This window comes from Idiotropiscis lumnitzeri, chromosome 3 (assembly GCF_059441095.1).
Source record: "Idiotropiscis lumnitzeri isolate Australia: NSW breed Sydney's pygmy pipehorse chromosome 3, RoL_Ilum_1.0, whole genome shotgun sequence".
Lineage (NCBI taxonomy): Eukaryota > Metazoa > Chordata > Actinopteri > Syngnathiformes > Syngnathidae > Idiotropiscis > Idiotropiscis lumnitzeri.
Window position 1 is genome coordinate 33,923,923 of NC_142393.1, and position 15,928 is coordinate 33,939,850.

At 39.6% G+C, this 15,928-nt stretch overlaps 1 protein-coding gene and 1 pseudogene across 1 annotated transcript in view; one reads left to right on the top strand and one right to left on the bottom strand.

The window, feature by feature from the left end:
• Positions 1 to 4,833, top strand: part of LOC148340969 (SRSF protein kinase 3-like) — a 35,981-nt gene extending 31,148 nt beyond the window's left edge. Inside the window, exons 13-17 of the mRNA XM_088290613.1 lie at positions 1,488 to 1,585; positions 1,685 to 1,792; positions 1,866 to 1,935; positions 4,245 to 4,337; positions 4,405 to 4,833. Of these exons, the coding sequence (XP_088146739.1) occupies positions 1,488 to 1,585; positions 1,685 to 1,792; positions 1,866 to 1,935; positions 4,245 to 4,337; positions 4,405 to 4,589 (554 nt within the window). The 3' untranslated portion in view covers positions 4,590 to 4,833. The remainder of the gene's footprint in view (positions 1 to 1,487; positions 1,586 to 1,684; positions 1,793 to 1,865; positions 1,936 to 4,244; positions 4,338 to 4,404) is intronic.
• Positions 1,035 to 1,141, bottom strand: LOC148340970 (U5 spliceosomal RNA; annotated as a pseudogene).
• Positions 4,834 to 15,928: the final 11,095 nt, after the last annotated feature.

Genomic DNA, 15,928 nt, shown 5'->3' on the forward strand with positions numbered 1-15,928 from the left:
AGTTTGAACATTAAATAACTTGTCTTTGTCTTCTATTCAATTAAATATAGGTTGAACATGATTGAAAATTATTTTATTCTGTTATTCTTGCGACGCATTGTGCCAACTTTAATTGGAATCGGGGTTATATGTTAGGATTGGCGGGTGGCCGGGCGGAAGTGTCACGATCCGTCTGTTTGTGTTTCAGCCGAGTGGGCGTTCCTCCCGCGCTCGTCCCCCTGGCAGGGAGAGACGCGCCCACGAGCCGCGCAGCTGAACCACATCGCGCTCTTGATTTCGGGCTACTTAAGCCACTGCCGCGGACCAGTCCGCGTCGGATTATTATCCTGCGATGCTCACGCCCATGCTCCTTGCTCTAGCTTTTGCCCCTCTTGTTCCGTGTGAAGATTATTGCGTTTGCGTTTGTTTTTGCCTCAGCTACTTCTCGGCTCGCTTTTCGTTCTCGTTTTTGCGGTTTGGATTTCCCTATCCTTTGGTGGTAAGCCATTCTCGTTTTTTCGTATCCCTTGCTGTGCAAGCGCTTTAAGTTCACTCGTCGTTTTTCTTTCCTGGTGTGATTGTGTCCACCAGCGTTTTTCGTTCTCGTCCCTGCGACGGCTGTAATTATAGATACCTGATTGCATTTATACTTCCTATTCATTCGTATCTTCATATTGATGTGGATTGATTGTTTAGCTGACGGTCCCAATAAATACCTTGTTAAAGCAACTTTCCGTTGTCAGCGTTTTAAGGGTCCACCCTCCGCTTTCCGGCCTGTCGATCGTGACAGGAAGAGGACCCAAAATGCAGGGAAGCCAAGGCAAGGGTAACGTAAAGGGAGTTTAATTAACAAAACAAACAAAAAGGCAAACAAGGTACCTGGAACAAACAAACGAAACAATGAGGACGAACAAAACGCGACTGGACAGAACTAAACTTGACTATGAAACAGGGACAGTGACAAATAACCATGAGCTATGAGCTATGAGCATGAACGAGAGCAAAGAGTAACAGTGACATGAAGAAAGGGCAAAGCAAGATAAAGATAAAGATGTCCTTTATTAGTCCCACAATGGGGAAATTTGAATTAGATTTGCTGTTCCTCCCCACGGAAATCTTTAGTAAAAGGCGAAAGATTTATTCGATTTGAGAAGAAACAAGAGCGTACCAAGAAACAAGAGCGTATATATACACATATATATATACATATATATATATGCACATATATATATATATATATATATATATATATATATGCACATATATATATATATATATATATATATAAATATATAATATAATATATATATATAAAATGAATTTAACAGTGCTTCTGGATAAGTGTTGGATCTCTGTTTTCTTCTGGTGTGATTGGCCAGTCAGTGTTTTGGGGTGTTACGCTTAGCGAGAGGTCAATTGAACAGGCACAAACCACAGCCGCACAGTTTTGAAAAAAAAAATGGATAATACTCATCATAGTTTGTATCTGTGTGCTTGGGCGGTCACAGTGTTTAGTACGTCAGACTTCATCCTCAGTCCTCTTGACCCTCAAAACGCCAACAAGCTGCGAGTGAAGATTGCTGATCTGGGAAATGCTTGCTGGGTGGTGAGACTCCCCATGTGCTCATATACTCTTTGCACCACAATCTCTTTCTGAACAAATTAATCACACTGCTCGTCCCCCCTCTCTGTCTCCGCCCCCCAGTATAAGCATTTCACTGAGGACATTCAGACAAGACAGTACCGTGCCTTGGAGGTTTTGATTGGAGCCGAGTATGGACCACCGGCTGACATCTGGAGCATCGCCTGCATGGTACAGGCACGCCTGCAGCCACAGCCAATCGGCACACATAAGCAGAGTCATGAGTGTGTTTTCAATATTTCAGGCTTTTGAGTTGGCCACTGGCGATTATTTATTTGAACCTCATTCTGGAGAGGATTACACACGAGATGAAGGTAATGACTGCATGTGCATGCACACACATTAACCACTGGTGCTTTTGTTAAGATACTTGAATGCTGTTCAACAGTCAGTGAGGCAAACTGCCATAGATGTAGAGGCGTTCGGTTGTCTGATTTAACATAAATCCGTTGGTAACACTTTATAATAAGTACTCACTAATATGCATTAGCTAAGCATTTGTAAATGCAACGCAATCGTTTATAAAGCATTATTCTGACATGAATAATCCTTTGCATAAAGTTTGTAAATACTACAAATGTTTTACTCATCATGAATAAGCATATTGGTAAAGCATTGGTACTTAGTGAGTTTAATAATTTATATTGCATGTTTTTTACATAAATAATCAGTAGTATGTCGTTAGTAAACAGTTCTAAATGGTTTACTCATTATTAATAAGCTCATCCGTAACAAGCTTCATGAATGCATTTTCATACTTTATAATTGGCAGATTCAACATGACTAGATTATGTATTGCATCATTCACCAATCTGTCCTTTGGGAATGGTTAGTAGTTTGTAAGATCATTTGGAAAGCATACGCAAATGACTAACAAATTATTTAGATATACATGCATCCACTCATACACGAACAAATCAGACAAGTTCTATTTGTTAGTGAGTGTTAGTTGATGTTTTATAACAACGTACTGATTTCTTTATCAACAAGTGTGTTATTAACACTTATTAACACAGGAGTTCATTATTTTTTGCGGTTACAAACCACTTACCATTCATTAATAAAGTACTTTGTGTGAGCTCATCTAAAGTGAGCACTACCTATGTCCTATAAAGCAGTTTTTCAAATTTATTTGAGCCAAATCACATTTTTTTCATTGAAAAAAATCCCGTGGCACACCACCAGCTGAAAATGTGAAAAAAGTGTTTTTTAACATTGAAGAAAGACCTATTAAAAGTCTTTAATATGAATCAAATAAACAAAGAATAAAGTATCTAATAATCTTTCACATTTATACTCACTCAGTGTGAAACCTGGGCCTGTTTCGATGAACACAGAGCAGATATATTGGCAGGAATCAAAGTATTAATTCCTCTGCCACGAGTGAGACTTTTTTGATTTAGCCACAAGTTCAGCGACGTGGTTGCGAGCTTTAAGGGCTCTCTCGCTTACCTTTGCGGTTTTTCTCATGAAAGTTGCTTGTTTCTCCATGTGTTCACGCAGGTGAACAAAATACGCCATATTTTTGTTTTGAAGTAAAGGGCGTTTCGTTTGGAGATGGCGTTTAAGCGTGCTTGCATAGCACCGTTGGAGAGCTTTTCACCACATACCAAGCACAACGGAGTCGGTGTCGTTGCATCTCCGGAAAAAGTAAATCCAAATGAAAGATAGCTTTCGCTGTATTGCCTCACAGGAAAAACTTTGCAGGTCGTCTTTGCTTTTTTTTTTTTTTTTACCTCCACTCATACGAGGGTCTTCATTTAGGTCTGGGTTTTGTCCAGGGTCCAGTTCAGAGTCAGCATTTTTTCTCTTCAAAAACGTATCCATTACTTTCACCGTCGTTCTGTTATCCACTTTTTTTATTCTGCTATCCACTTCTCGCCGCATCCGCGCGTCACTAATTCGATTGTCTCCAAGCACAAGGCAATTCGCTACCTGCTGCTGCTGCCGCCGCCTACTGGTATGGAAGAGTACTACATTTTACTACTGACTCTGCAGGCGCTAGACCGCACAGGTACACAAATTGGATAATTTCCCACGGCACACCTGACAATATCTCGCGGAACACCAGTGTGCTGCGGCACAGTGGTTGAAAAACACTGCTATAAAGGACATATACATGAGATTTAAAGGCTGACAAAGCCGAAAGACTCCCACAAATTTGTTGTCTTAACAGACAAAGGAAAGTCACAACACAAAGGCATACAGAAAATATTACTTTATTTTTTTTTCATTTATTGATATTCATAGGGTATACCAACGAGGGTACGGCTACATAAAAACTCGCCAACACCAACAATGGAGCACAAATAAATCATAAATCAAATTTTTTATGAAAAAATATAAAAACTTTGAACGTAAAAAAAATGGTCTGCGAATATTGCAGTCATAAATAAACGGGGAAAAAAACGCAAAATAGTCCATTGCTCTTTTACTGCCTTACTTTTAGTTATGAGTGGAATGCCAAGCGTCACTGCCGCTAGCACATCAACTCCTTTACGACTTGTCACCACGTTTCCATCCAGAGGTGTTTAATCGATCGGATTGATGATCAGAATATAATCGCATTGTACCTGCGTCGCCTTCGTTGAGTTGAATCCTTCTAATGATGTTTCGTTTTCAGATCACATCGCTCACATTGTCGAGCTGCTGGGCTCCATCCCTTTGCCGTTCGCCTTGTCTGGCAGATACTCCAGAGAATATTTCAACAGACGAGGTGAGCCTACGCGCAAGGCCTTGGTGTGTGTGTCCAATATTTCACATGACCTGTATGTGGTCGTCAGGTGACCTTCGTCACATCTCCAGCCTGAAGCCGTGGGCTCTATTTGAGGTCCTCTTGGAGAAATACGAGTGGCCTCTGGACCAGGCCGCTCAGTTCAGCGACTTCCTGTCCGGCATGTTAGAGTTGGAGCCAGAACGCAGGGCAACCGCCGCCCAGTGTCTGCAGCATGCCTGGCTTCAGCCATGAGCGCACACTAAGGCATATGTGAGAACGGTCATGACGGCGTAAGTAACCGTTGAAAATGACTCTTTGCTTTCTTTCACTCACTGGAAGGGATACCATAGCCCAGCGCACGAGGGTTTTTATAGTTCTGGAATTTTCATTATAATTAGTTTTGAATTTTATGTTTTTATTTCATCTTGAGTTTTATTTTTGTAAATGTATTTGTTTTTAATCGTTTGTTGTTGTTGTTTTTCCAAAAACGCTTAGGTTTAGTTTAGTTTTCAGGTTTTTTTTTTTTTTTTTTTTTTTTTTTAAGGGGACCCCGAAATGTTATTAGCCAACCACACATCATAAATCAGGTTCATTTTTAGGGTGAATATATATGTTATCCCATATTTTACTCTATTAGTATTGCATAAGAATTCTTCCACAGTGTGACCTATTTGTGACCATATGGTTGACAAGACCCTCAGGAGATGAATGCAGGAAGATTGGAACAAGGCTGCAACAAAGGAGGTGTGACCGAGACACCTCTGAAACCATGGACTTTCATGCCGGGACAATAAAAGTCACGCTGGTGGCTCCTATCAGTCTACTACTGCCTTTTGCTCTGCGTTTACAATCATAACTGCCAGGTTTACATTATCCCCCCACCCCTTTGATTCCTCAGAGAAGAAAGTATTGTTACCTAGGTATTCCCCAATAAAATAGAGGGCTCGGTGGAGTGTGCCTCAGAACGAAGTTGGAGCTGTAACTGAGCACACCTCTGTTCGTTCTCCTCACGAGTAAAAAGAAAACTCTCGTCTTCCTTTATTTATTGTCTGTGTTAAGAGAATGCTTAGGTGATTAAACCTGACATTCATAAAACCTGAGCCCTGAGCAAATGTAGTAATTTTCAGTCAACAGAAAGTAGAAAAATTGCCGCCCCTTGAGGTGGTAAAAATGGGCGGATTTTGCTGCTTATTTCATGTTCCACAAACACAATATTAATCAGAATGCCTCGTTAAGACTAGTGGAGCCGCATAGAACATCTTACTGTAAAGAAAGTTTTGGGGTTGACTTCTCCTTGAAAATGTTGTGTATTATGTGCCAGAAAAAAAATCCATAATAAATATTGTGTAGTAAAAAATACAACAAATATTATTTTAAAAAACATTTTAAAAGCATACAGTACGGGTACTGCATAACACAAGTGAAATGACAATAATTGTAGTGCATAATACTTCTTTTAAAGTTGGGTAGATCACTAGGATACCTTTTTTGCCAAGACTTGAATTCCTGTTTAAAAGTAAACCTGGTTGTACAGTGTAATTTTTTAATATACTGTGTATGTTTTTTTTTTCATACATGAGCCAAAAAAGAAAAACACTTCTTACCAAGCTTAGGATGAGTTAGATGACAGAAGCAAGGGAGCCAAAACACAACACAAACACACAAAACTAGTCACTGAGAAGCAATGATTGTTGCTCCTCTGCGACTTCAACTCACGGGCAACTGTTGGAGTTGAGTCACCGTGGAAATGAGTAAATAAATGAGAAAGTAGTTTTGTAAATCAACCTTTAAAAGCCAAACTCACTCCAATGCGTGTTTGTTTTTTGTACTCAAGAAGAAAAGGGTCAAATAAAGACTCAACAACTGATTAAGATAAGATAAGATGTCCTTTATTAGTCCCACAATGGGGAAATTTGAGGTGTTACAGCAGCAAAGTTAGAGTTCCGATATTTAGTTTCTTCAATTTTTGGAGTTCAGGAAATAGTACAAAGACAGATATCTGGGGGGCCTTTTCTTAATCTCACGAGAAACTGCACTCGGGCGAGCACAGTCAAAAAATGCGCACCATCTTTCAGCCCAGCTTCAGTTTTTATAGGAGTTTTTTATGTCAAGGGTAATGTAGGTTGAATCGTTTGAATCGGTCGTCCTCGCTCCCTCCCACGGCACGGGTCCACGTCCAAGGGAAGGTCCTCCCCAGGTTAGTCATCGTCTGGATAGTTGATTCCCGTCTGGTCCCCAAGACTGGCACGCCAAGGCTGGCCTTCTCCGGCGGGCAGTCTCTCTGTCTCTCTCCCCGCTGGCATTCCTCTGTAATCTGGTCGGTGTGCATGTGTGCGTGTGTATGTGCACGTGTATATGCAGGTGTATGTATGTGTCTGTGTATGTGCAAGTGTGTATGTGCAAGTCTGTATGTGCGTGTGCTCCAATCTCCAATTGTTATGTCTTTCGGAATGTGTTTTTCGTAATGTTAAGGATGTTTCTATCAAAACAAGCCTGAACAAATGAATCAACCAGCCAGGATTGTCTTTCATCACGCGCGGAGCAGCCCCCTGCAGTCAGAGGAGAAGTTGGAGCTTCCTGCTCCCCAAATGGCTTTTATTTGCATCATAGCATAAGCAATTTGAATATGCAATTCATACAAAATGGAAAACTTGACATTTGACTCCATCACACTCGCCCACATTCTTCCTGCCTATTCTAACGGTTTCAGCTTACAAGACACCTTTTGGTTTACACTTCTGCTTAGTCTAACCACAAAAGGGAGCATGTTCACTTTGAACTTCATTTGACCAGTGTAGTGTATTTTCACAAGGTTTAACATACACAACTTATTTTATGGCCATGACGATATTGTTACTTTGGGAATACCAAGCCTTGTGTTGGACCTCCCTAATACATAAGTTATAGCCTTGTGAGGCATCGGGCCTCAGCATTATCTACGAAGGGTCAGGGATTTGAACAGGGGTCATCAACGCCCCAAGGAAGGTGTTTACAGAAAAGGGATCTGGCGTCGATGGGTCGCATCTGCGAGGGCGCCCGTACCTGGCACCCATAGGAGGCTGTCGAAAAGTTCAGTTAAAGGCCAGCAAGATAAGAATGCATATGCAATAAGGGAGAATTGGATATTAACGAAATTTACCACACCTGGAAGCATAGTTATAGTTTGAAACTTGATCAAATGAGAAAACTAAACAAACAAAACTAACAGATGGAAAGACAAAACTTAAATTTCTTAAACAGCTATAGCGTCTATGTGACACCTTCAGTGCCAAATTTGGTAAGTTTGCATCTCTACAGCCAATGTGGAGAATGTACTTCATCGTATTTGTCCATGAAGTGCTGTGAATGTGAGGGCTGCTCATGGAAATGCTATGTGTGGAAATTTGTTCTCACTACTGAGAATTTCAATAAAGTTCGCACATTCAAACTATGTACTATAAATTTAGCATATGAGAATAATATAATAAATCAGTAAACATCATGACTACAATCCCAGTCAATCCTATCTATGCACAGTACTTCTACTTTCATTTGATAAATGCTTTTTGGTTCATCAATGCTTAACATATTCAGTAAATATGAACCTCCTAAATTAAATAATTGACCTTCTGTCCTGTAAGTGTTTAAAATAATGCCAGTAATACAATCTTTCACAACTGAATGCCCTTCTTAATGATAAAAACTAAATAAATACATTTAAAATCAACCTCACACACAAATTAATTGCCAAAGATAAAAACGAAGGACATTTCATTATAATTTGTTAGTTTTAGTTTTGTAATCATAAAAGTGTAGTGTCAATTCAAGTCAACCACCAAAAAATACTTTACTACGACAAGAATATGTTCCATGTTGCCCCACTTGTCGAAACACGCCACTCTGATTAACATTGTCTTTATAGCAATATGATTTACAAATTCTCAGGAAGGATTCACAACTCCAAATGAAATCAAATGAATAAGAACTTAACAAATGACTGTCTTGAGTTGACGTAAACTGAGCAGTGTTAGTGAAAGTGGAAATGTAATTGCTTGAAAAACTATATGCTCTTCCTGTCGATGTGCTTAGCAAAAACCCCTGACTTCTGTGTTAGACGTCCATTTAAACCAGTGATTCTCAGGGGGCGCGGTGCGATGCGGAGGGGGGCGCGTGGGACTCTGGGTAACATGCTTTTTTCCCCGCCGTAGTACGGGTGAACGATGCATCGTTTTGGGACCGAGTTCACGAAGTACTGATTAAAAAAAGCGTTGCCCTGTCGCTGGTTGTCCCGGAAGTGATTTCTTTCGCCGCAACTTAAATGCTCTGCTCGCGCTATCTTGCGTCATCAAAACAAAAACGTCATCAATATTTGCACAAGAGTACTGAGTTTCGAGATCCTCACAATAATCGTTCTCAAAATGATGTTTTTTTTTATCAATTTAGCTTTGTTAAGGGATATTTGATTGACAATCTAACATCAATATACAAAGAACATGAACATTAGTGATAAATGATGGTGGGGGGCGTGAATTATTTTCTTCTTGGTAGGGGGGGCGTGACAGGAAATAATTGAGAAGCACTGATTTAAACACACCTGATACCAGTGGTGGGCGTCAAGGCCTTCTCTGTTGGCCTAACATAATTAAGAAATCATGATAATTTTTATGATAATAATTCTAATAATTATATAATTAAATTCATATATGTATGCATGCATGTATGTATGCATACATGCATGTATGTACCTATGTACAGGCTGGAACGGGTGGAGAAAAGTGTCAGGTGTAATGTACGATAGAAGAGTTTCAGTTAAAATGAAAGGAAAGCTTTACAGAACCGTGGTGAGACCAGCGATGTTGTCTTGTCTGGAGACAGTGCCACTGAGGAAAAGTCAGGAGGCAGAGCTGGACGTGGTAGAGATGAAGATTCTGAGGTTCTCTTTGAGAGTGACCAAGAGGGATAGGATCAGGAAAAAGTTCATCAGGGGGACAGCACATGTTGGGGGCTTTGGAGATAAAGTCAGAGAGGCCAGGCTGAGATGGTTTGGGCATGTCCAGAAAAGAGAGTTTCCAAGAGGCCTAGAGAAAGACCAAAGAGGGGGTTTATGGATGTAGTTAAAGAGGACATGAAAGTAGTTGGGGTAAGAGCAGAGGATGCAGAGGACAGGGTTAGATGGAGGCAACTGATTCTCTGAGGTGACCCCTGATGGGAACAGTCGAATGGAAAAGAAGAAGAAGACTCCGGTTTCCTCCCACATTCCAAAAACATGCATGGCAGGTTGATTGGACACTCTAAATTGCCCCTAGGTATAAGTGTGAGCATGAATAGTTGTTCGTCATTGTGTGCTCTGCGATTGGCTGGCAACCAGTTCAGGGTGTACCCCAACTACTGCCCAAAGATAGCTGGGATAGGCTCCAGCACCCCCCCGTGACCCTTATGAGGACAAGCAGTACAGATAATGGATGGATGGTTCTAGGGTATCTGAACTGTGTGTGTGTGTTCCACATGACCACGTTATCATATTTTACCAGTCCGTCCTGTGTCCGCCACCTTCTTTCTTTTAAAGGGTGTTCGTTGAATTTAAAATCCCAAATATTACGCTATTTTTCATTTTCGTATTGCGGTCAAAAGTAAAGATGTCCGCATACATTTAGGGGCAGAGTGATTGCAGTTTTCTGACCAATTAAGCGGCGTAAGTGCCACTCTCCCTGTCCTTGACCCTCGTTATTTCCAAATATGTCCATTCTTTTACAGACGTCTTGCCATGTTACACGATGCTTTGAAAACTTGCAGGACTCTTGCATGCACACATTGACATATTCGTCGCGTATTCACCCATTTCGATCAAATATAATAGTGAAATGTCGCTGGGAGGTTCTCCCAGCATGCTTTGTGTCATTGAGGATCTAAATAGCATTTAAAATGCTTGATCCAATCTTCCTGCATTCCTCTCCTGAGGGTCTTGTCATTAGCATGGTCCAAACTTCGGTTACACTTAAAGGATTTCATTCATTTGACTATTAAAGGAATATAAGTTTGAGCTTAACATAGTTCATGAGATGTTGCTGCATCCAGTGTATGAAAATGTGATATTGTAAAGTGCTGAGTGTGTGTGGGCGTGTGAAACTGTGTGTGGGGAGCGTAAGCAACAGAATGGGGGTTGCGGGGGTATGCAAGAATGGAATGTTGCAGGACAGATGGTGTTCGCCAGAAGGAGTGGGGAAGCCGAGATGAACCAAGCACAACCAGGAGGAGCCGCCACGGGATTCGGCGGGGGAAGAAAGACCAATAAGAGCAAGCTAAAGTTAACTGCAGGATACACATAGCCAATAGAATCATACCAGGATGCCTTTGTCTTTGTGTCATTTACATATTGTATAGTCACTACTGGGCAACTCGGAAAAGTTCAGTTCTGTTCTGTTGGTGGCAAGAGAGGGGTAGAGTTGTATTGAGAGGGATCCGAGACCCAGGCGAATATGTAGTCTGTGTTTTGGGAATAAATCCACTCGTGCGTGAAAATGCCGGCTTCCTGATACCTGTCTATTGCAGAACGAGCGCGCATATTGTTGGATGAGTGAGAGTTGGGTAAAGTCGCAAATTGGAGTCAGATTACTAATTTGAGTTTACATTGGTTTAAGATTCAATTCTAACATTGATTTAAAGCTAAATTCCAACAGCGTTAAGAATAAATAAATAAAAATAAAACATAAAAAAAAAAAAAAAAGTGAAGAAAGACATGAAGTAGAGATGAAATAAGAAAAGAGAAAGAAAGAAAGATAGAGAAAAGAGAAAGAAATTGTATATAGAGTTAGAAATCCTGTGCATACTAGTCGATGGCAGGTCCATGAAGGATAGTGGAGTGAGAAATAAAAAAAAACCCTGTGAATACTAGTCAATGGCAGGTATATGAGGGACGGCGGAGTCCGAGAAATTCCGTGGAGAAAGTAGGACGGCGGAGTCCTGAGTACACTTAAATTCCGTGTGTGAATGTTTGCACAAACCGTATGTAAAACCCTGTGTGAAGTGGGTGAGTGAATGGTGTGATTGGGGATTACAAATACCACTTGGTATTTTATCCCATGTAAAAACAGTAGGATTATAAACAGCAGACTGTTGTGGATGCAATAGGCAAGAATTCTCCACCTGAAAAGGTTGAAGTGAGAATTACCACAACAGGAAATTTGAGTTGCTGTCCTACTGATAAGAAACCAGTTTTTAGAACACCCTAGGTGTTGACAAACTGGTCCAAATTTTCTAAAATGGGGATATTAGGTAGTAAAATAAAACCCAGGGATACGCTGCAGTGTAAAGATTGGAAGTTCATCGAAAAACAGGATCCTGATAAAATTCAGTATTTAGACAAATGGATAGCTGAACATGGCTTTAATGGTCAGTTAAATACACAAAAAATAGCCGCATTGCAGGGATCAATCATAGGAAAGACGAAAAAAGACCCCAAAAAGATGAAGAAAAATGGCTTTGAGGAAGCAGAATATTGGATGTGGGTAGCCTTAAAAAGAGAAGAGGGATACAGCAAACAAAAAGAGAATGAAAACAAAATAAGCAAAGGAAAGGAATGCGAAAAGTCAGGTAGAGCAAATTACACTGAAATAGGAAGAGTAAAACAAAAGGATGATGAGACATTTGAGCAATACAAAGTGAGAATGACAGCTGCGTTTAAAAATCACAGCGGGCTACAGGAAAATGGTAATGTAAAAGGGCCATTTCAACAGCAGTTGAAAAATGCTTTACATGCAGGATCAAGAGAGGAAATTCATAAGTGGGTAAATAAACCTTACATTTGCCTACCAACAGGTACCCTGGAGGAGTATGTAAATCACGCCCTCCATGCTGAGAAGATAGAAAATAAAAAGAAGCAGAGGTCTTTAGACAGGACAGGTCAGGTAGGACAGGAGGTCTTTTATCAAGGTGGAAGGGGCAGAGGTAGCTTTAGAGGACAAAGGGGCAGACGACAGAGAGGAGGAAGAATAGGAAGAGGAGCAAACAGGCAAAATACATCAGGCTGCTGGCGTTGTGGTAAAGAAGGCCAGATTGCAAGAGATTGCCCTGAGAAAAAGCAACCTTCAGCATAACTAGGATAGGAAGCAGCTAAACAGGATTTTGAGGCTGATCAAGAAAACAGATGAGTTTCTAGATGAAGAGATCCTCCTAAATTTACAAGAGATATTGGCCTTTGATTAAATAACTGAGCTGAAATAACCTTATTGGTAAATGGGTCACCAATTACCTTTTTATGTGACACTGGTGCATGTAGGATTGCTTGTAATAAATCAATTCCAAATGATAGAGCAAGAGAAATGTGTCATAGTCAGAATTGCAAGTGGAAAACTGTCCAGAGTAACAGAATTAGAACCTGTGTGGTTGAGGGACCCAGAAGGACACTGAGTTGGTTGCATAAATTGAAATTAGGTTTACTTTTACAGAACAATGAGAGCCCAAGTTGTGGGGATGTAATTAATTTACAGAAAAAGATTAGTGATGGCACAATTTATACTTACATGATCCGACAGACAAGGTATATCATTCTGATGATGGTTTTTACTTAATTGTATACTTGTGTCTCCTTCAGAAAGGGAGAAGTAGGTGTTATGAAAACTTAACAATTGAATGAAGCTTTTGAAAGTGAGCATGAGAAACCTTTGCAAGAGCATAGGTGTTTCCTGATTTTGTAGTTTGTGATTTGATACCTTGATTGTTTTGAGTGGCTTTGGTAAGGCTACAGTGAATTTGGAAAATTAAGAAAAAAAAAGAGTGAGGAAAATTTGACAAAAGGCAATGGGTATAGGTGTAATCGTAAATCATGAGTGTGCTGTAACAAAGAGTTCACAGCTCTTTGAAGTTAGATGCTTGTTCCCAAGTAGAGGGAGGAAGTCAGAGAGAGAGTTTGGTGATTGAAGAAGGTGTGACTCCAACAATGAATGAGGATAAAAATTAGGTTCTTCTGTAAGGATGAATTGATTAAATAAATTCAAAATTTTATGTTTCATACTTCAGTTGATGATGTTTGTCTTAAGGTAGACCAGAAATAGAATGAAATGCAGAGATAGAAATGACACAGGCAAAAAGATGGTAATTTGATTAGAAGGGCTAGTATTTAAAGCAGAGAAGAAATTAGACTACAAATAACATTGATGTGTACTTGTTCATTTTGAGGTACACATGGTTAAAGTAAAATGAGTCACAAAGTTATAAAAATAGGAAATAAAATAAAATTAACATGTTTAAGATGAACAAACTATTGCAAAATCTTGGTTCCAAATTATGCAGAAATTATTGCTGTAGATAAAGATAAAGATTAAGATAAAGATGGTCTTTTATTAGTCCCACAATCTGGAAATTGCAGAAACAAGTGCAACCATAGTTTTGTTCCATCCTCTGGTTTTGAGAGTACCACATGCGGTTTCTGCATTGCTTTTGCAGATGAACATGAAGTTTTTGTCACCAGCGGGACATTTATAGTGTATGAATACATTGTTATCGTAACCACATCTGATTATAGAGAGATGTACAACATCTATGTCGTTATTATGTCAGGAGGATGGTACAAAACTAGATTATTAGGAGTTAGTAGAAAAAAGTAACCAAAAGTAAAGGCATCAAAAAGATTCGCCTTCAGAAAACAGAGAAGTACTATTTGTAGATGGCTCATCTGTGAGAAATAAATAAAATAAATAAATAGAATACTGTAGTTGTAACAAATGACACTGAAAAACTCAGCTCATGCAGCAAAATTAGTAACTTTAACAAAAGCGTGTGAACTAAAGAGAGTAAATTGTGTTACTATTTACACATATAGTCATCTTAAAATGTGCTGCACATACATCGCGCACGGACAGTGTGTCCCTCAGGAATGCATTTGCAGACAAAATGGCTAAAGCGGCAGTCGCGGGCCAGACATATACGTTAGTACTAGAAGATAACACAAATTTGGATAACGACACATGATGAAACGAGCGACAACAAAGTCCCAAAGTTAGGCAAAGGCTTTGGAGGAAAATGGCGTAACATCGCTACGTGATCTGTGTATGACCAAACAATAATCTTTACAAATGGGCTGCTATATTGAGTCATGGGATAACACATGTCTCAACAGGGGAAATGGTGCATCAGATATTACGTTATTATACGGCTTACGGCTTTAATGCTTATTCGAAACATTTTTGTAGGGCATGTTTAACGTGTGCGAAACACAATGCACAAGGTAATTTGAGTCCACGCAGAGGACTCTTTCCTACACCACAATATCCATTTCAAATTATTCATATGGACTTATTTGAACTAAACCAAAGTGAAAGAAAAAAAAAAGAAAAAAAGAAAATAAATGTTTGGTCATCATAGATGTGAATTCGAAATGGTTAGAACTCTTTCTAACCAACAAATCCAGATGCATTGACAGTGGCAAAAGTACTTTGTAAGGATATCATTCCAAGATATGGTATTCCTGAAAATAATTAACAGTGATAATGGTACCCATTTTGTTAACTAACTTGTGAAAGAGATAGGAATGATGTTTCACATTGATTTAAAGGATAATTGTGTTTACCACCCTCAAAGCTCTGGATTGGTGAAAAGAATGAACGAAAAAAAAAAGTGAAAAAGCTTTGCATTGAGAAAACGGGGAGGAAGTGGACACAGTGTATGGAAATTAGTAAAACTGTTTGTAAAAACGACAAGCACTGTGACTTTCCATTGAATGTTATGCGAGTCGCCTCTCTGTCCACTTTTAAACCTCGTTTGAAGATGAATATTCGGGCCTTTGACTCAGCACGAGACTGTTGCTGTTCTGTTGTTTTTCTGGTATCTACTGTCTATGTGTTTATGTGAGTTAATTTGAGTTATATACAGAGAGTTGCATTGTATTTTATTTCATTGTATTTAGGACTGAGACGTTGTAAAACATTGTTTGGTAGGCCTTGCAGAATACCTCAAATTTAAGAACAAATGGGAAATAGATGTTGAAGCAACTTTAGCTGACCATATGTGTAAAGTGTTAGGAAAACAAAAGACAGGCGCAAATTTAGAGTGATAAGGATCTTCCTGTCTCCCAGCAGGGCACTAAACGAGTGAAGCCAGGAGACTGGATGCTTGAAAGAAGTTTGAAGATAAGACATTTGTAATTACCCAAGGGGGGATGCCATGTTAAGTTTTATTGACAGCTCTCACAGCTGTAAAGATGGTAGAAGAGTCAACATTGGTACATTTGACACGTAAAGAGGTCATTTTGGTTGGAATCTCCTATAAAGGAGATGAGCGGAAGTCTGATGATAGGGTGGTCTTATTTCATAAGACACCAGACTAAGTAGAGGGGATATTTCAGACAAAATGACCCTGAAGTGGTTAAAAGCAGCTGTTCTATTTTGGATGTATACAATGTTATTCTGATATTTTTGTTGTTGTGTCATATGTGGGAACGATCCAGAGTTACATAAGCAAACTATGATGTGACTATAGTACAATACCAACAGTAAGAGTCCCAATTACTAATCAAAATGGATTTGCAAACACCCAGCAGATAATTGAAAAAAAAAAAAAGTTATGAGACATATTTGTGGAGCTTGGACGACATGTCTAGATTTGAGTTGGAACTCTCT